This window comes from Mus caroli, unplaced genomic scaffold (assembly GCF_978045245.1).
Source record: "Mus caroli unplaced genomic scaffold, Mus_caroli_1 scaffold_2, whole genome shotgun sequence".
In the NCBI taxonomy this organism is placed as follows: domain Eukaryota; kingdom Metazoa; phylum Chordata; class Mammalia; order Rodentia; family Muridae; genus Mus; species Mus caroli.
Window position 1 is genome coordinate 49,153,430 of NW_028227257.1, and position 21,543 is coordinate 49,174,972.

General features: G+C 42.3%; 1 protein-coding gene across 2 annotated transcripts in view; it reads left to right on the forward strand.

Annotated features, from left to right (window-relative positions):
- The window catches only part of Dnaaf9 (dynein axonemal assembly factor 9), a 142,755-nt gene that overhangs the window by 44,462 nt on the left and 76,750 nt on the right, over positions 1-21,543 (forward strand). For both annotated transcript variants that reach the window (XM_021151874.2, XM_021151883.2), the window contains exons 9-12: positions 2,035-2,090; positions 4,090-4,225; positions 10,849-10,930; positions 18,651-18,687. In XM_021151874.2, the coding sequence (XP_021007533.1) occupies positions 2,035-2,090; positions 4,090-4,225; positions 10,849-10,930; positions 18,651-18,687 (311 nt within the window). The remainder of the gene's footprint in view (positions 1-2,034; positions 2,091-4,089; positions 4,226-10,848; positions 10,931-18,650; positions 18,688-21,543) is intronic.

The window sequence follows — 21,543 nt, forward strand, 5'->3', positions numbered from 1 at the left end:
CACACTCTAAACCCATGGCTTTTTTTTTTCCTTTTTTAAAACTAACTGTTGTTGCAGGCTTGTGTGTGTGTGTGTGTGTGTGTGTGTGTACCACTGGGCGTTTTCTGTGTCAAAAGGTACCCTATAGCCAAATTCCTTGAAAACGTTCTGATTTGCATCTCACCAGCCATAGAAGCTGTATGTGATGTTACACACTCACTAGAATATTTAGTTTATCTTGAGTGTTTTCAGTCTCAGGGCTGCAGGGCCTGGCCAGAGGCTGAGAATCATTTACTGCTCAGTACTCACCCGAGCGGCTCTGGTCTCCATGGGCACCTGCGTTCATGTGCATGCCGATGCATAATTAAAACTAATACATCACCAGGGTGTGACCACGCATGAGCTCCAGCAGTTAGGGCTCTGGGTTTTTCAGGCCAGACAGAGCTACATAGTAAGACCCCTCAAAAATAAACAAAAAACCTGCTGCATGTGTTGGCATGCTTGTAATCCCTGCTCTGTGAAAGTGGAAACAGAAGAATCTGAAGTTCAAGGCAGTTCTTGACCCCATAATGCATGGGAGGCCATCATTTTGATAGTTTGTCTCTAAAGAAATTATAAATAAAATTAAAGAATCCTTTCTATATATTTTGAGTATTTCTTCTATGTTTATTACAATTGCATTATTTATGTCTTTTTCCTTTTTGCCATGAAAATACATTTGTATATATGTGTGATGTATGAGTGTATATGTATTCATGTGTATTCTGTACACACATGTGTCCACTTGCATGTAGAGGCCAAAAGTCACTGTCAGGTAATTTCCATGATTGTGTTCCATCTTTTTTTTTAAGATTTATAAATAAAATAATAAATAAAAATAATAAATAAAATAGGTACACTGTAGCTGTCTTCAGACGCACCAGAAGATGGCATCAGATCTCATTACAAGTGGTTATGAGCCACCATGTGGTTGCTGGGATTTGAACTGTTTCGAAGAGCAGTCAGTGCTCTTACCCACTAAGCCATCTCACCAGCCCATGTTCCATCTTATTTTTTTTAAGATTTATTTATTTTTATTTTATGTGTGTGAGTGTTTGGCTACATATATGTCTGTGTATCACATGTGTCTTATTGCCTGCCCAAATGAGAAGAGGGTATTTGATCCCCTGGAACTGGAGTTACAGATAGTTATGAGCCACTGTGTGTGTACTGGGATTTGAATCTGGGTCCTCTGCAAGAATAACAAATGTTCTTAACTCCTGAGCCATCTCTTCATCTCCCACAGTAATAATCTTGAGATTCAATAACAGTATACATATTTTAGAACAAAGAATAAACTGCAGTATAATCAGTAATAGTCTACAGATATGATTAAAAAATTGGAGAAAATTTACCAAATTGTTAACAGTTCTTAGAGATTGTGTGTGATTTATTGTGTTCTGCAAGGAAGAAATACTGACAAGTTGAAAAAATACACAAGAGATACTACTTGAAGGCACTAAAATTCCCTTTTGAAACTTTGAACCATTGAGTATGAGACCCTGTATGGTAACTTTTGATTAATAAGTTTAGCCCAGTACTTCATCCAAAGTCAAGAATTAATTCTTTGTTTTCTTATGAAAAGTTTATCATTATACTTCTGTGTTCTTTAATTCCCCTGATTGCTGATTTAAATTAGCTATTACAATTATGTTTAAAGTTATTGGAATGTGGGGCCTTTAACAGAAGAGAAGAGTGGGGCAAGGTTAGTGATTTGAGCTGTAAATGCTGATTGCTTAGAGTTCTTTTCTGTAGTTAAAAACTATGTATTTGAATGGATTTGCTTTGTGTTTCTTCGCCTTTTGCAGCCATTTTCATATTTTTTTGCTCTGTTTTGTTTCATTGCTAAAGTTCATGATTTTATCTACGTTATTGTTCTGTGTTCTTATACTCTGTACACATCTCTGTCTTTTTGTTACATACTACTCATTCTCTTGACATGTACATATGCACATATGTGAAAGCTTTATTATTTTCAAAGCTGTTATCTTATATCAGACATTGGCTTCCTTTTAGCCATTCAGAAGCTACTTCAGTCATGGAATGATCTCCAGCCATATTACTGAAAACAGGTATGTCTCCCGGGGAGGGAGTGTGAATGATGACAAAGAAAATGGAATTGAAAATGGGTGGGGTGCTGAATATGGGGATCATTGAGGTTCAGAATGTGAGCTGACTACAGTTACAGCATAAGGAATCACTGTTGTGCTGGGCACCGGTGGCGCACGTCTTTAGTCCCAGCAATAGGGAGGCAGAGGCAGGTGGATTTTTGAGTTCAAGAGCAGTCTAGTCTACAGAGTGAGTTCCAGGACAGCTAGAACTACACTGAGAAACCCTGTCTCAAAGAAAAAAGAGGAAGGAAGGAAGGAAGGGAGAGAGAGAGAAGAAAATCCATAGTTGTGACTCATTTGTCGCAGTGCTTCGTGCTTTTGTATTTGCCTATTTTCCTGCACTCTTACAGTAAAATGGCTTTTAAAATGCTATAGATAATCAGCTTCATTCTGAAGAAAGGGACTTTTATTTTATACCTAGCTCAGGAAAGCAAAACTACAGACAGGGAACAGCAGTACTGGGTAGGGGTGGGGCTATAGGATGAATTACGCTAAGTTCCTAGCGCCCTGCAAAAGATGGAAGAGTAAGGGTTTCTTTTTCTTTTTTTTTTCCCCTTTCTTTCTTTCATGGGATATTTTCTTTATTTACATTTCAAATGTTATCTCCTTTCCCGGTTTCCCCTCTAGAAACCCCCTATCTCACCCGCCCCCAGCTTCTATGAGTGTGCTCACCCATCCACCCTGGCATTCCCCTACACTGGGACAATCAAGCCTTCCCAGAACCAAGAGCCTCTCCTCCCATTGATGCTGTCCTCTGCTACATATGCAGCTGGAGCCATGGGTCTCTCCATGTGTACTCTGGGAGCTCTGGGGAATCTGATTGGTTGATGTTGTAGTTTTTCCTATGGGGTTGCAAACCCCTTCAGCTTCTTCAGTCCATTCTCTAACTCCTTTATTAGGGACCCTGTGTTCAGTCCAATGGTTGGCTGCAAGCATCCGTCTCTGTATTTGTCAGGCTCTGGCAGAGCCTCTCAGGAGTAAGGGTTTCTGAGTAGTTCCTTCTTCATCTTTGTCATGATCAGCAGGAGTTTTCTTTGGTTTGGTAGAGACAGCTAATCCCTCTGTCCCTTCCAACGCCCTCCAAAGTCCTATCCAGTCTAATAAACCCACTTCTCTGGGTTTCAGACACATCCTTTTCTGTTTAAAGCCTAGCTCAGCTGACCTAAGTTTCTAAGAAGAAAAGTGAGTAGTATTCACTTGACTTGCTGGATGTTTCATGTGGTGTCTCCTTGGTGGCTATTAGAAAGGTACCCTGACTATAAACGGTCTGAAGGAATTGGTTATGGAATGAGCAGGAGGCGCACGTCTACGATGGAGAGGAAAAGACCACCAAGACAGGCAGTGGGTGTGTGGGAGGTGTGTGATAGGAACACCATTAGCATCCTACTCTCTTCTGCCCTTCTAAAGAGACTTAGAAGTTGGTAGCTGCTCTGTTGTCTATTGGATCTGATTAGTCCAACTGCCACATTTCTCTAAAAGCTGAATTTCTATTAAAATTTTACCTTATAAAAATCGGGGTATCCGACTGAGATACCAGTGGTTAAGAGCATTGACTGCTCTTCCAGAGGTCCTGAGTTCAATTCCCAGCAACCACATGGTGGTTCACAACCATCTGTAATGAGATCAAATGCCCTCTTTTGGTGTGTCTGAAGACAATGTCAGTATACTCATATACATTAAACAAACAAATAAATCTTTTTTTAAAAAAATGGGGTAGCATCATTATATTATTTAGAGCAGACTCTTGTGACTGATTTCTCAAAAAAGCGTAAACTTAGCAGGGGTATAGTTCTAACCTCCATGGGTCACTAGGATGAATCAGAGACATCGGACATCCCTTCCAAGCCAGCCAAGAGCATTACCTACATAGGGCTTTGCCCATCCTATGTCACACCACTCAGAAGAGCCTGAGGTCCAGTCCTGGGGCCTTGTTTGACCACATGTTGACTTGCTGTTCTAGCCCTCATCGGCAGCCTTTTGTTCTCTTTGGCAACCACTCCACACGGGACAACCTGAGCGCTGGCAGCTTTAACTTCCCTTCTGAAGGGCACCTGGTGCGCAACACTGGTCCTGCAGGGAGCTTTGCCAAACACATGGTGAGTGGCCAGACTGTCTGGTACTTGGTTAATTTTACCAATAACAAGAAAGGGCTGCTGGCCAAAAGGAATCTTTTTTCAGTTATTATGTTGACTTAGTCCTGAATTCGAAGTTGTTTTATGTAGCTGGTCTTTGCTACTTTGTGGGTTCTTTTTATTTTATTCCCCCAGGTTCACACTGTATCACTAGATAAGAGAGAAAAGGGGAGGAAGGGAATGAGAGAGAGAGAAAGATCCACAAATCTAACTTCTTTCCTTTTGTTCTTTGAGCACGACTACTAACAAACCACAACCAATCCACCTGAACAACCACCAGCCACCAACCACCAACCCCACTTCTTGGCTCTAGTATTTATTTATACACTGTCTTAGGGTTTTACTGCTGCAAACAGACACCATGACCAAGGCAGCTCTTTTTTTTTTTTAAAGATTATTTATTTATTATATGTAAGTACACTGTAGCTGTCCCTCCAGATGCCCCAGAAGAGGGCATCATCTCATTACAGATGGTTGTGAGCCACCATGTTGTTGCTGGGATTTGAACTCAGGACATTTGGAAGAACAGTCAATGCTCTTAACCGCTGAGCCATCTCTCCAGCCCAAGGCAACTCTTATAAGGACAATATTTAATTAGAGCTGACTTATAGGTTCAGAGGTTCAGTCCATTATCATCAAGGCAGGAACATGGCATCGTTCAGGCAGGCATGGTGCAGAAGAAGCTAAGAGTCCTATATCTTCTTCTAAAGGCTGCTAGCAGAATACTGACTTCCAGGCAACTAGGATGAGGGTCTTAAAGCCCATACCCACAGTGCCTACTCTAACAGGGCCACACCTTCTAATAGTACCATTCCCTGGGCTGAGAATATACAAACCATCACATACACCCTTCCAAAAGTTCCCAGAATTCCAAATGTCACACAGTTGCAGAAACTATCTGTTGCTGACAAAACCATGCCTCTGCTAGAGCATGAGACAGTTTAAAGTCAGCTGCTGCAGACAGTCTAAAGCAGCCCCAATCCCTACACGTGTGATTAAAATAAAAGCACATTCTTAAAATATTTCTGGTTTTTGTTTTTGTTTTTTTTAATTCCGGGCTGGAGAGATGGTTCAGTGGTTAAGAGCACTGGCTGCTCTTCCAGAGGTCCTGAGTTCAAATCCCAGCAACCACATGGTGGCTCACAACCATCTGTAATGGGATCCGATGCCCTCTTCTGGTGTGTCTGAAGACAGGGACAATGTACTCATGTAACATTCATAAAATGCATGCGCACACACACATGGAACTTACCCACCATGCATGCGCTCGTGATCAGATGATAACTGGCAGGATGCTCACATCTACTGTGTGGATCCTGGGGATCAAACTCAGGTTGCCAGGCTTTGCAGCAACCACCTTTGTCTGCTAAGCCATCTTGCTGGCCCCAAAATGTTTAACTTTTAAATATTTGAAGGAAAATGGTTGAAAAAATACTTTTCCCAGGCGGTTCTTTGTCAATAAAATAAAAGTTTCAGAATTTGAAAGCAGATTTTAAGCCTAAGTTTGTTAAATCCTGACAGCTAAAGATGTTATAGAACCAGTTCTTTCCTTCTGTCTTTATATGGGTTCTAGGGATTGAACTCAGGCCATTAGGCTTGATCTACTGAGCTGCCTCACCTGCCCTCTGATTGTTCATTATTATGAGATGTGTATCATTTGTCATACTCTTTAAAACATTCAGGGCCAAGGAAATAGCTCAAGGTTAAGATCCTAAAGCCCACATAAAAGCCTGACATAGTGGAGCAGATATGTATAAATGCAGTGTGTCCCTATCGCAAGGTGGGAGGCAGAGACAGAAGACTCCAGAGGCTTGAGGGCTGGGTAGCCTGGCATAGGCAGCAGCCTGTTTCAGACAAAGTGAAAAGGCTCAGACCGACACCTGAAGGTTGTCTTAAGCACACACCAAGCCATGTTTGTGGGTGCACCTGCATGTATGAATCTGTACAACCCTTGTATACACACATGCACAAATAAAAGGGACCATTACACTTGAATATAGGACTCTAATGATTGTCAAAGTCTGTGCCGTCTTAATAGAATTTTAAACATTTTTAAATGTTCCTAACCAAGTGCTTTTAAAAATGTTTCAGAATGTTAGGAAAGCTAAAATGGTAGGTGTAGTTATTTTTTAGTTAGGATTTTTGAGAACACAAGACCCAAGTGGATATGGCATATCATTTTGGGGCTGAAAGCTTGAAATCTTTGGGCTACCTCCAAGCTAGCTCAGGTTAGAGGTCTGCCAGAATGCATGTTCTGTAGCATGTTGCTGTCCTGTTATCCTGTCCTAGTTAGCATCAACCATCAACGTGATACATCCTACAGTCACCTCAATAGTAGTTTCTATTGAGTAACTATTTTTATCAGACACATGGACATATTCAGGAGGGGTTGTCTCGATTTTTAGTTGGTGTAGGAGGACCCCGCCCACCGTGGCAGAACCATTTCCTGGAGTAAGGATGATCTAGAGCTGTGTAGGAAAGTTAGCTAAGCCTGAGCCCGTGAGCCAGCCAGAGCAAGGATGAGCCCACAACCACTGTTCTCTGGCTTTCTGTTTCATGTTCCTGCCTTGACTTTACTCAGTGGCTGGCTGTGACCTGGAAGTATTCGCACATAAATCTTTTCCTTCCCCAAGTGGCTTTGAGTCTGAGTGTTTTATCATAGCAACGGAGATGAAATTAGAACTTCCCATCTTAATCTCCAGAATTGTTGGAATATATAGAAAATGCCAGAGAAGAGGCATTTCTGTATTGCTTGTTGACTTCAGGTATTAAATCCAAAATAGAGACGTGTACAGTATATATCCCATATTTTAACAATAGGATACCTATACTTTCCCTTCACCCACTAAGTTCAACTAAATTCCCTGGACATTTGATAGACGGGCTCATAAATTCAGGACCAATGATATGGTGGTTAAGTTTTCTAGCTTTCCTGTGTGTGTGTGTGTGTGTGTGTGTGTGTGTGTGTGTGTAATATCTACTGGGAAATGCCCTCAGCTATTCAGAGAACCGAAGACATAGGCTTACAAAACAAAAAACTTGCAGATAAAAACTGCTGTGCAATACCACAGAGAAATATCATCCCCGCCCTGCCAGATATGAGAAGAGCTAGGCACCCTCCCTCAGGAACTAGAATGGATGCTCTTCCATCTAACGCTCCCTTAGGAGAGTCTGAGTTTTGACATCACCCATTAATAACAAGCAGCCTCTCTTTCAGGCAGAATCCCAGAGGGCCATTCAAGAATCACGTCTTTCTGGGCTGGCAGAGAGCTCAGTGGTTAAGAGCACTAGCTGCTCTTACAGAAGAGCTAGGTTTGATTCCCAGCACTCACAAGGTGGCTCACAACCATTCATAATTCTAGTTTCAGGGAATCTGATGTCCCCATCTTAAGGAACAAGGCATGCAAGTGGTGCACATACATACATACTGTCTTAGTCAGGGTTTCTATTCCTGCACATACATCATGACCAAGAAGCAAGTTGGGGAGGAAAGGGTTTATTGGGCTTACATTTCCATGCTGCTGTTCATCACCAAAGAAGTCAGGACTAGAACTCAAGCAGGTCAGAAAGCAGGAGCTGATGCAGAGGCCATGGAGGGATGCTCTTTACTGGCTTGCTTCCCCTGGCTTGCTCAGCCTGCTCTCTTATAGAACCCAAGACTACCAGCCCAGAGATGGTCCCACCCACAAGGGGCCTTTCCCCCTTGATCACTAATTGAGAAAATGCCTTACAGTTGGATCTCATGGAGGCATTTCCCCAACTGAAGCTCCTTTCTCTGTGATAACTCCAGCTGTGTCAAGTTGACACAAAACTAGCCAGTACACATACATACAAAGATGAATAAATACATATAAAATAAAGATAAATAAAAAGAAGTATGACTCTGAACTGTTAAAAACAAACAAACAAACAAACAGTTCTTGGACCCATTCAGAGAACTAAGATGTCACTCTGAGCTCTGGAGGAGAGATGAGGCCAAAGACCATCCTCAGTCCCCTCAAATGGAAATGGTGATAAAATCCTGGGATCTGAGTGTGGACTCGTATGGCTGAGAACCTAATAGAGGATGCAGTCATAAAGGGAGTGCCACATTTTCATGGGTTTAATTTCTAGAAGCCTAATAGACTCTTATGGTAAAGAGCCAACAAAAAATTCCTCTTAGATGATGAGCAGGTGGATAAAGTTGTTTATAGTATGAGGAGAGTAGTAAGAAAGGCCTCCTCTCCAGAATCAAAGAGTTTACCACAGTCCCGTTCCACTTAGAAGAAAGGCATACTTGCTGGGCAGTCGTGGTACACGCCTTTAATCTTAGCACTTGGGAGGCAGAGGCAGGCTGATCTCTTGAGTTCAAGACCAGCATGTTCTACAGAATGAGTTCCAGGACAGCCAGGGCTACACAGAGAAACCCTGTCTCTAGAAACAAAACAAAACAAAACAAAAAACAAACAAAAAGACCAAAGGCATTCTCCTAACCCTATCTATTCACAGTCCAGCCTTCCTAGGAAGCAGGGAAGAAAAAGCTAAGACCCTCTAGTGAAGAAGGTCACAAGCACACCCAGATTTAATTTTAAGGTTAGAGAATGTCCCCTCCCCATTCCCTTAGCACCACCCCAGCAGATCATCAGTGTAGCAGCAGCAAATCATACAAGAAGTTCCTAGGGAAACTCAGAGATAGAGATGTTGTGGAAATTATTTAATCCTGATCCAGGGTATCTACCCTGCCTTTGACCATTTAGTTCCTGAATAAAAGATACACACAGCCACTATATTTACAATAAGCCTTATATTTACAATAAGCACAAGAGCTGAACAGATGTCTACCCTCTATGCTATTCAAATCTACCTCCCATCAATAACACCAAATTATTACTTATTATTTTAGCTCCTCTTAATTCCAATTGGCCAGCCTTTTATGGCTCACCTAACCCATGGTAGTTTCTCTTCATCCTTCACCTTCTCTTCTTGGTTCTCCTCTGACCCCAAAACCTACACCCTACCTATGTTTCTTCTACCTAGCTATTGACTGTTGGCATCTTTATTTACCAATCAGAAATAACTTGGGGACAGGGTCATTTGGATCTGTGTGCAGACTTCAGGTCTTGGGGACCTGCATTTAGCATTACAATAGACAAGACCAAACCTCAACACAGAGACATATACAAAGCTACAAGAAAAGGAAGCCTATGGTATTTGAAGCTCCAAAAAATACTAAACACAATTTAATACCCAGTCAGATTAACAGTTTTGCACTAAAGGCTTGCTTTTTTTCAGGCCTTGTTACTAGAGTTACTGTGTCTAGCTTTGACAGAAAGTTACAAGGCATACCAAAAGTTGAGGGAAAAGTATTGTGTGAAAAGACAAATGTGTTATTTCTAAAACTTTAGGACTATGGCCGATGTCTGTAATCTCACTTGGAAGTTGGGACAAGAAAGTTGTAAGTTCAAGACTAGCTTGAGCAACATAGCAACACTCTTGCCTGACAGGAGTGGGTGGTGGTGGTAATATAACCTTCAGAATCAGATAGGGCTCATATTTTAAACTTCTTAAAATAGAATTTGTTTTTGTTATTGTTATTTGCAGGATAAGATTTTGTTACTGTTATTTGCAGGATAAGATGTTGTGATAAAACACTGACCAAAGCAACTTAGTGAGGGAAAGGATTTATTTGGCTTATCCTTTGAGATCACAGTCCGTCACTGAGGGAAGCTGGGACAGGAACTCAAGCTGGCAATTGAATTGTAGACTGTGGAAGAGCTAGTTCCCTTGCCTGCTTAGCTAGCTTTCTTGTACAGCCTAAGGCCACTCCCCACAGTGGGATAGGTCTCTTCCATCCATTCATTAGGACAGTTCCCCTATAGACAGCGCCCACCAACAGCCTGGTCCGGGTAATCCTGCAATTGAGACTCTCTTATCAGGTGTTTTAGACTATGTCATATTGACAGTTAAAGTTAGCTAGAACCCCTCCCCAAATCACGTAGGAGAGAACCAACTCCCCAAAGTTGTTTTCCTAGTTCCACATGTATACTGTAGTAACCTGTTTGCACCCCTCACACAAATCAAATCAAAATTAAAAACAAATATTTAAATTTAAACAAATAAATACTATTGTTTAAATCAAATTAAGTCATCTTTGTCTATAAAAATAAATTAGACTGGGCAGTGGTGACACACACACCTTTAATCCCAGGAGGCAGATTTCTGAGTTCCAGGACAGCCTGGTCTACAGAGTGAGTTCCAGGACAGCCAGGGCTACACAGAGAAACCTTGTCTGGAAGAAAAAAGAAAAAAAGTAAATCAGATTCAGTTAAATAAACGTCATTGCATTAACTGTTTGCTTTCATGACTTCAGCAGTACTTGTCTAAGTGTGCTCCTTTTTAAGAGTCTGATTATTGTGCATATGTTCATGAAGTAGGGTGTGCGTGTGCCATGACAGATGAGTGGAGGCCTGAGGACAATCTTGTGAAGTCTGTTCCCTCCTTCCATCTTTCCATGGTTTCTGGGGACTGAGTTTAGATGGCCAGGCCTGTGAGCCAGCTCACCAGCTCCTAGTATACTCATCTTTCTTTCCTCTCCCCACAACGTTCAGGTCGCTCAGTGTGTCTCACCAAAGGGACCTCTGGCCTGTTCAAGAACATACTTTTTTGGAGCTACTCATGTTCCTTATTTGGGTAAGTCTCTATAAATCGTTATCTTACCAGCTATTACCTAATGGTTTTTCCTATGAAAGAGACATTATTCTACAATTTACTATTTTATGCAAAATTCCATCTTGTAGGCATTTCTCCTTCCCTGATTGCAACTATAGAGTCAATTTGTTTAATTCATTCCTCACAGAATGCATTTCAGTTCAACCTATAGTTTGAAGGTTAGCTGTGTTTATCCCCTGTGCTGAGTGTCAGAAGAAGGGCCAAGATTAATGAGACAGTTTGGGATAGCCGGGATGTGAGCTCCACTCGGATCACATGACTCAACTCCTGCCTAGCTGCTCTGTGAGAAGAGGAAGTAGGCTGTGATAGGACACACCAAGGCTGAGGACTTGCAACAGTGAACTTCAGGAAGGCTAGGCTGAGTAGGGGAACACTGCTTGCTGGGGTACTCTGAAGCTTCGGGTATCCAAAGAGACATGGGGGGAAACTTTTGAATTGAGTGTGGCTCTCAGCATTGCTTCCCAGAGGTCAGGCCGTCAGAGGCCATTCATACAGAAGCCGGGAAACTCTGGAAAGAAAGATTACTTAGATCAGATAATTAAGAACATTAAAAATAGCCGGGCAGTGGTGGTGCACGCCTTTAATCCCAGCACTTGGGAGGCAGAGGCAGGCAGATTTCTGAGTTCGAGGCCAGCCTGGTGTACAGAGTGAGTTCCAGGACAGCCAGGGCTACACAGAGAAACCCTGTCTCGAAAAACCAAAAAAAAGAAAAAAAAAAAAAAAGAAAATTTAAAAACAACTTAAACAACATTAATTTAAATATGTTTATGTGTGTGTGTGTAAAAACATTCAAGAGCCTAAGATTCTGTGAAATGAATTGGAAAAGAGTCGGGGGTAAATGAAAGTCCGAGAAAATTCTGGAAAAAGGCAAGTACCACTTGCGGTCTGTGCGTGTGTAGGTTTTTTTTTTTTTTTTTTTTTTTTTTTTGATGTAACAGTTTTTCTTTTATCTTTTTTTTTTCCACTGTTTTTTTTTTTATTACATATTTTCCTCAATTACATTTCCAATGCTATCCCAAAAGTCCCCCATACCGCCCCCCACTTCCCTACCCTCCCATTCCCATTCTTTTGGCCCTGGCATTCCCCTATATTGGGGCATATAAAGTTTGCAAGTCCAATGGGCCTCTCTTTCCAGTGATGGCCGACTAGGCCATCTTTCGATACATATGCAGCTAGAGACAAGAGCTCCGGGGTACTGGTTAGTTCATCATGTTGTTCCAACTATAGGGTTGCAGATCCCTTTAGCTCCTTGGGTACTTTCTCTAGCTTCTCCATTGGGAGCCCTGTGATCCATCCAATAGCTGACTGTGAGCATCCACTCCTGTGTTTGCTAGGCCCCTGCATAGTCTCACAAGAGACAGCTATCTTTGGGTCCTTTCAGCAAAATCTTGCTAGTGTATGCAATGGTGTCAGCGTTTAGAAGCTGATTATGGGATGGATCCCTGGATACGGCAGTCTCTAGATGGTCCATCCTTTCATCACAGCTCCAAACTTTGTCTCTGTAACTCCTTCCCTGGGTGTTTTGTTCCCAATTCTAAGAAGGGGCACAGTGTCCACATTTTGGTCTTCATTCTTCTTGAGTTTCATGCGTTTAGCAAATTGTATCTTATATCTTGGGTATCCTAAGTATTGGGCTAATATCCACTTATCAGTGAATACATATTGTGTGAGTTCCTTTGTGATTGTGTTACCTCACTCAAGATGATGCCCTCCAGGTCCATCCAATTGGCTAGGAATTTCATAAATTCATTCTTTTTAATAGCTGAGTAGTACTCCATTGTGTAAATGTACCATAATTTCTGTATCCATTCCTCTGTTGAGGGACATCTGGGTTCTTTCCAGCTTCTGGCTATTATAAATAGGGCTGCTATGAACATAGTGGAGCATGTGTCCTTCTTACCGGTTGGGATATCTTCTGGATATATGCCCAGAAGAGGTATTGCTGGATCCTCCGGTAGTACTATGTCCAATTTTCTGAGGAACCGCCAGACTGATTTCCAGAGTGGTTGTACAAGCTTGCAATCCCACCAACAATGGAGAAGTTTTCCTCTTTCTCCACATCCTCGCCAGCATCTGCTGTCACCTGAATTTTTGATCTTAGCCATTCTGACTGGTGTGAGGTGGAATCTCAGGGTTGTTTTGATTTGCATTTCCCTGATGATTAAGGATGTTGAACATTTTTTCAGGTGCTTCTCTGCCATTCGGTATTCCTCAGGTGAGAATTCTTTGTTCAGTTCTGAGCCCCATTTTTTAATGGGGTTATTTGACTTTCTGGAGTCCACCTTCTTGAGTTCTTTATATATATTGGATATTAGTCCCTTGTCTGATTTAGGATAGGTGAAGATCCTTTCCCAATCTGTTGGTGGTTTTTTTGTCTTATTGATGGTGTCTTTAGCCTTGCAGAAGCTTTGTAGTTTCATGAGGTCCCATTTGTCAATTCTCGATCTTATAGCACAAGCCATTACTGTTCTATTCAGGAATTTTTCCCCTGTGCCCATATCTTCAAGGCTTTTCCCCACTTTCTCCTCTATAAGTTTCAGTGTCTCTGGTTTTATGTGAAGTTCCTTGATCCACTTAGACTTGACCTTAGTACAAGGAGATAGGAATGGATCGATTCGCATTCTTCTACATGTTAACAACCAGTTGTGCCAGCACCATTTGTTGAAAATGCTGTCTTTCTTCCACTGGATGTTTTTAGCTCCCTTGTCGAAGATCAAGTGACCGTAGGTGTGTGGGTTCATTTCTGGGTCTTCAATTCTATTCCATTGGTCTATTTGTCTGTCACTATACCAGTACCATGCAGTTTTTATCACAATTGCTCTGTAGTAGAGCTTTAGGTCCGGCATGGTGATTCCACCAGAGGTTCTTTTATCCTTGAGAAGAGTTTTTGCTATCCTAGGTTTTTTGTTATTCCAGATGAATTTGCAGATTGCACTTTCTAATTCGTTGAAGAATTGATTTGGAATTTTGATGGGGATTGCATTGAATCTGTAGATTGCTTTTGGCAAGATAGCTATTTTTACAATGTTGATCCTGCCAATCCATGAGCATGGGAGATCTTTCCATCTTCTGAGATCTTCTATAATTTCTTTCTTCAGAGACTTGAAGTTTTTATTATACAGATCTTTCACTTCCTTAGTTAGAGTCACGCCAAGATATTTTATATTATTTGTGACTATTGAGAAGGGTGTTGTTTCCCTAATTTCTTTCTCAGCCTGTTTATTCTTTGTGTAGAGAAAGGCCATTGATTTGTTTGAGTTAATTTTATATCCAGCTACTTCACCGAAGCTGTTTATCAGGCTTAGGAGTTCTCTGGTGGAATTTTTAGGGTCACTTATATATACTATCATATCATCTGCAAAGAGTGATATTTTGACTTCATCTTTTCCAATTTGTATCCCTTTGATCTCCTTTTGTTGTCGAATTGCTCTGGCTAGGACTTCAAGTACAATGTTGAATAGGTATGGAGAAAGTGGACAGCCTTGTCTAGTCCCTGATTTTAGAGGGATTGCTTCAAGCTTCTGACCATTTACTTTGATGTTGGCTACTGGTTTGCTGTAGATTGCTTTTATCATGTTTAGGTATGGGCCTTGAATTCCTGATCTTTCCAAGACTTTTATCATGAAAGGGTGTTGGATCTTGTCAAATGCTTTTTCCGCATCTAACGAGATGACCATGTGGTTTTTGTCTTTGAGTTTGTTTATATACTGGATTACGTTGATGGATTTCCGTATATTGAACCATCCCTGCATCCCTGGGATGAAACCTACTTGGTCAGGATGGATGATTGTTTTGATGTGTTCTTGGATTCGGTTAGCAAGAACTTTATTGAGGATTTTTGCATCAATATTCATAAGGGATATTGGTCTGAAGTTTTCTATCTTTGTTGGGTCTTTTTGTGGTTTAGGTATCAGAGTAATTGTGGCTTCATAGAATGAGTTGGGTAGAGTACCTTCTGTTTCTATTTTGTGGAATAGTTTGTGAAGAACTGGGATTAGATCTTCTTTGAAGGTCTGATAGAACTCTGCACTAAACCCATCTGGTCCTGGGCTTTTTTTGGTTGGGAGACTATTAATGACTGCTTCTATTTCTTTGGGGGATATAGGGTTGTTTAGATCATTAACCTGATCTTGATTCAACTTTGGTACCTGGTATCTGTCTAGGAACTTCTCCATTTCATCCAGGTTCTCCAGTTTTGTTGAGTATAGCCTTTGGTAGAAGGATCTGATGGTGTTTTGGATGTCTTCAGGATCTGTTGTTATGTCTCCTTTTTCATTTCTGATTTTGTTAATTAGAATACTTTCCCTGTGCCCTCTAGTTAGTCTGGCTAAGGGTTTATCTATCTTGTTGATTTTCTCAAAGAACCAGCTCCTTGATTGGTTGATTCTTTGAATAGTTCTTCTTGTTTCCACTTGATTGATTTCGCCCCTGAGTTTGATTATTTCCTGCCGTCTACTCCTCTTGGGTGAATTTGCTTCCTTTTGTTCTAGTGCTTTTAGGTGTGTTGTCAAGCTGCTAATGTGTGCTCTTTCTAGTTTCTTTTTGGAGGCACTCAGAGCTATGAGTTTTCCTCTTAGAAATGCTTTCATTGCGTCCCATAAGTTTGGGTATGTTGTGGCTTCATTTTCATTGAACTCTAAAAAGTCCTTGATTTCTTTCTTTATTCCTTCCTTGACCAAGGTATCATTGAGAAGAGTGTTGTTCAGTTTCCACGTGAAGGTTGGCTTTCTATTATTTATTTTGTTATTGATGATCAGCCTTAGTCCATGGTGATCTGATAGGATGCATGGGACAATTTCAATGTTTTTGTATCTGTTGAGTCCTGTTTTGTGCCCAATTACGTGGTCAATTTTGGAGAAGGTACCATGAGGTGCTGAGAAGAAGGTGTATCCTTTTGTTTTAGGGTAAAATGTTCTGTAGATATCTGCCAGATCCATTTGATCCATAACTTCTGTTAGTTTCACTGTGTCCCTGTTTAGTTTCTGTTTCCATGATCTGTCCATTGGTGAAAGTGGTGTGTTGAAGTCTCCCACTATTATTGTATGAGGTGCAATGTGTGCTTTGAGATTTACTAAAGTTTCTTTAATGAATGAGGCTGCCTTTGTATTTGGAGCATAGATATTCAGGATTGATAGTTCCTCTTGGAGGATTTTACCTTTGATGAGTATGAAGTGCCCCTCCCTGTCTTTTTTGATGACTTTGGGTTGGAAGTCAATCTTATCTGATATTAGAATGGCTACTCCAGCTTGTTTCTTCAGACCATTTGCTTGGAAAATTGTTTTCCAGCCTTTCATTCTGAGGTAGTGTCTATCTTTTTCTCTGAGATGAGTTTCTTGTAAGCAGCAAAATGTTGGGTCTTGTTTGTGTAGCCAGTTTGTTAGTCTATGTCTTTTTATCGGGGAGTTGAGTCCATTGATATTAAGAGATATTAAGGAAAAGTAATTATTGTTTCCTGTTATTTTTGTTGTTAAAGTTGGCATTCTGTTCTTGTGGCTGTCTTCTTTTAGGTTTGTTGAGGGATTACCTTCTTGTTGTTTCTAGGGCGTGGTTCCTGTCCTTGTATTGGTTTTTTTCTGTTATTATCCTTTGAATGGCTGGATTCCTGGAGAGATAATGTGTGAATTTGGTTTTGTCGTGGAATACTTTGGTTTCTCCATCTATGTTAATTGAGAGTTTGGCTGGGTATAGTAGCCTGGGCTGGAATTTGTGTTCTTTTAGTGTCTGTATAACATCTGTCCAGGATCTTCTGGCTTTCATAGTCTCTGGTGAAAAATCTGGTGTAATTCTGATAGGCTTGCCTTTATATGTTACTTGGCCTTTTTCTCTTACTGCTTTTAGTATTCTATCTTTATTTAGTGCATTTGTTGTTCTGATTATTATGTGTCGGGAGGTATTTCTTTTCTGGTCCAGCCTATTTGGAGTTCTGTAGGCTTCTTGTATGTTCATGGGCATCTCTTTCTTTAGATTTGGGAAGTTTTCTTCTATAATTTTGTTGAAGATGTTTGCTGGTCCTTTGAGTTGAAAATCTTCATTCTCATCCACTCCTATTATCCGTAGGTTTGGTCTTCTCATTGTGTCCTGTATTTCCTGGATGTTTTGAGTTAGGATCTTTTTGCATTTTCCATTTTCCTTGATTGTTGTGCCGATGTTCTCTATGGAATCTTCTGCACCTGAGATTCTCTCTTCCATCTCTTGTATTCTGTTGCTGATGCTTGCATCTATGGTTCCAGATTTCTTTCCTAGGGTTTCTATCTCCAGTGTTGCCTCATTTTGGGTTTTCTTTATTGTGTCTACTTCCCTTTTTAGGTCTAGTATGGTTTTGTTCATTTCCATCATCTGATTGGATGTGTTTTCCTGTTTCTCTTTAAGGACTTCTACCAGTTTGGTTGTGTTTTCCTGTTTTTCTTTAAGGACTTGTAACTCTTTAGCCATGTTCTCCTGTAGTTCTTTAAAGTCCTTCTTGATGTCCTCTACCATCATCATGAGATATGCTTTTAAATCCAGGTCTAGTTTTTCAGGTGTGTTGGGGTGCCCTGGACTGGGCGAAGTGGGAGTGCTGGGTCCTGATGATGGTGAGTGGTCTTGGTTTCTGTTAGTAAGATTCTTACCTTTACCTCTCGCCATCTGGTAATCTCTGGAGTTGTTATAGTTGTCTCTGTTCAGAGGTTGTTCTTCTGGTGATTCTGAGTATCCTCTGTCAGCAGACCTGGGAGACAGGCTCTCTCCTCTGAGTTTCAGTGGTTAGAGCACTCCCTGCTGACAAGCTTTCCTCTTAAAGGGAAGGTGTACAGATATCTGGCGTTTGGACCTCCTCCTGGTCGAAGAAGAAGGCAGAAAACAGGACCTTTCCCAGATGCTGTGTTGCTTTGGCAGGTCACAGAAGCTGTAGGCTTCTGTGGTGCACACTCTCAGCTGTGCAGACTAAGTTCCTAAGTTCAGTGGAGTCCTGGATCCAAGATGTGCTCCCTGCTCCTGAGGCAGAGGGCTCCTGTGCAGGGCAGACCACTGTCTTCCAGCTAGGAGGGTGCCGGATGTCTGTGGCCCCAAAAGGGTGCTGCCTCAGCGGCTCTGTGGCTCCCGCCTGTCCCAGAAGCTGTCTGCCTCTGTGGTCCTCACTCTAACCTGTACAGACTAAGTTCAGCGGAGTCCCGGAGCCAAGATGGCGCTCCCTGCAGGGCAGGTCACTGTCCTCCGACTGGGAGGGTGCCGGAAGTCTGCGGCCCCAAAAGGGTGCTGCCTCAGCGGCTCTGTGGCTCCCGCCTGTCCCAGAAGCTGTCTGCCTCTGTGGTCCTCACTCTAACCTGTACAGACTAAGTTCGGTGGAGTCCCGGAGCCAAGATGGCGCTCTCTGCAGGGCAGGTCACTGTCCTCTGGCTGGGAGGGTGCCGGATGTCTGCAGCCCCAAAAGGGTGCTGCCTCAGCGGCTCTGTGTCTCCCACCTGTCCCAGAAGCTGTCTGCCTCTGTGGTCCTCACTCTGACCTGTACAGACTAAGTTCGGCGGAGTCCCGGAGCCAAGATGGCGCTCCCTGCAGGGCAGGTCACTGTCCTCTGGCTGGGAGGGTGCCGGATGTCTGCGGCCCCAAAAGGGTGCTGCCTCAGCGGCTCTGTGGCTCCCGCCTGTCCCAGAAGCTGTCTCGCGTGTGTAGTATTTAATTTAACCTGGAACATTTCCCTTTCCAGGTGACGACGAGAAGCTGCCCAGGACCACGGAGCAAATGTAAGTCCTCAGCCAGATTGGTTTCCTCTTCTCAGAGTTGAGTTTCTCTCTGAGGCCCTCCTGCTTCCCCTTGGGGTCCTCACTGCTGGGGACAGATGGCTGCTTACGAGGCAGACACTGCTGTCTGTCTATGGCCCAGTCAGTCCCAGAACGGCTCAGTTTGGAGCCTCCCCCAGAGGGCTTGGCAGCTTTGCCATCTGCTCCTCCCTCTGGAATGCTTCCTGATCTCCCTGTGTGTATGCTCATACATTTGTATGACATAACTTTCCTTCCTGCATATTATACACAGTAAAAAATACTTAATTGAGGATTTTTTGAAAGCCAAAACCTCCTGCGATTCCTTGGGGGAAGTCTGATATCTCATGTGGTCTGCAGAGTTCTTTCTGGACTTGACATTCAGACTTGTGCACAGAGCTGTGCTCAGTCTCAGCTGTGTGCTGTAGAGAGGTCCTGCTCAGTACTGACTCCCCTCCCTTCACATAAAGGAGGAACACATGGATCAGAAATAGATCTTGAAGCTCTAAAAAGTCAGCTCTTGACCAGAGGCCCCAGCATAGCTGAGTTCTAGGCCATTTCTTTCAATGACCAGCAGGGATTGGCCACAAATAATTGTCTATAGGTCACATCAAACTCCTGGGCATGAGGTAATGTGGCTGCAGCGTTCCTGTTGAACATCAGGGCTGCTTTGGTTAGGTGTTAGTGTCATCCCCTTCTCACACAGGCTGCATACTCTATAAAATGACAGCTTCCTTCTCCCATTGGAGAGGAGTGAGACTCAGTCAAGGCTGCACAGATAGTGCATGCTTCTATTAGAATCTCCAAATAAGCGTTCAGGGACCATGGATTGACCACAGTTAAGCTTCTGTGACATGAGGCCACACGTGACATCTGCTTACTGCACATGACATCTGCTTACTACATGTGAAAGTCTGCTTTTTTTCCTCTTCAGACAGAGTTATATCAGTTACTTTCCTTGTCACCATGGTAAAATACTAAAATACCAAAAAATAAAAATTACAAAGGGAGGGAGCAGCAAGATGGCTCAGCAGGCGAGAGTGGTCACTGCCGATCTGTGCACACGGTGCACTGTGTGTGATACTGTTTCTGGCATAAACAAACATTTCACTTTACCACAAAAGTTGAGCTTGGTAAACCAGTGAATTTATTGGGGGGTTACTTCCAGAAGTGTGGATGACCTCAAAGGCAGCCACAACTGCGGCACTGGCCACCCACTCCAACTTGGGTGATGCTTTAAGCTCTCTGCACAGCTTGTGAGCAGCTCAACAGACTAGAGAGCCTCCTCAGCAGCCTTGACTGCTCACATAGCCCTGGAGAGAGGGAGGGGCCTTGTGAAGTTGTTCAGTTTCAGGAACTTCTGAGACTTAGCAAGTTGTTTAGTTTCTGAGTCTTAACTTTGCTTAGCATTTCCTGAGTCTTAACAGGACTTCCAAGGCAGATTCAGGGAATCTCAGAATTTGAAACGCGTGGTCTATACAATGAATTCTAGGACAGCCAGGGCTACACAGAGAAACCCTGTCCTGAAAAACCAAAAAATAAAAATAAATAAATAAATAAATAAAAGATAGAATTCTAAGTTTTAATGAGCATTCCCTTCAAGATGGATTATTTCATCTGGGAGGAAATTGCCATGCAACATGGTTGCAGGCTGCATGCCCTCCCACACAGAAATGAATAAATAAGTATGTTTTTAAAATAAAAGGGCCAGCAATGGCTTAACTGGTAAAAACACTTCTGAGCAAGTGGAGTGACGTGAATTCTATTCCTAGAACCCACAAAAACCTGGATAGCATGGCTTGCATTTCTAATTCCAGTGTTCCTGTGTCAGGATAGAAGGCCTGTGTCAGGATAGAGACAGGGGAATTGCCTGTAAATCATGCGCCAATTAGCATAGAGTCCACAGAGCAGCAGAAACAGCCAGAAAGGCCCTGCTTCAGCAAGGTGATAGGAAAGAAGTTGTCCTCTATCCATGTGCTGTGGCACATGCGTACTCCTCACCCCATAGCACTCATGCCATATGGATACATCCAGTAATAATAGTGGTAAATAAACCTGATCAGTTCAAGTGTACAGTCTGTTAAGACAGAAAATTCATGGCAGGAAGAACATGAAGTGGCTGACCTCACTGCAGCCACAGTCAGGAATCAAGGAAAGATGACTGCCCGTGTGTGTGTAGGAGCTAATGTTCACATTTAGCTGAGTCAACACAGCTAACCTAATCTAGATAATCTCTTACATATATGCCCAAAGCTTTCTCCTGAGTGATTCTAGATCTGTCGAGTTGATAATAGTAATCATTACAAGGGTCCTATGGTATAGCTCAGCTGGTATGGAACTCACTGAGATCTCTTCTGCATGTTCCGCCTTAGTGTTAGAATTACAGGTGTGAGCCGCCATGCTTAGCTTAATCTGTCTTTTATTGGAGGGCAGGGGAGTCAGGTGTGGCAGCTCACACCTGGAATCTCAGCATTGAGGAGGATGAAATTGGTAAATTGCCACAAGTTCCAGGCTAGTCTGATCTACAGAGTGAGTCCCTGTCTGGGAAAATATAATACAAATATAATACAAAATATATAATCATTACAGAAAATATGAAAATAAATAAAGAAAAGTAGATGATAACTCTCTCCGGCATCACCTCTAATATCTTATATCAGTATATCTTCCCGTGCAGCTGACATGGGCTGTATTTGGGGGCTTGGGAAGATAGCTCAGTGGTTAAGAGGACGTACTGCTCTTACGGAGCTCCAGAGTTCAATTCCCAGCTCGTTGAAGATGATCCACTAGAAGTAATTCTTGACAACTATGATAATTAAACCAATAAAAAGGATATGAGTT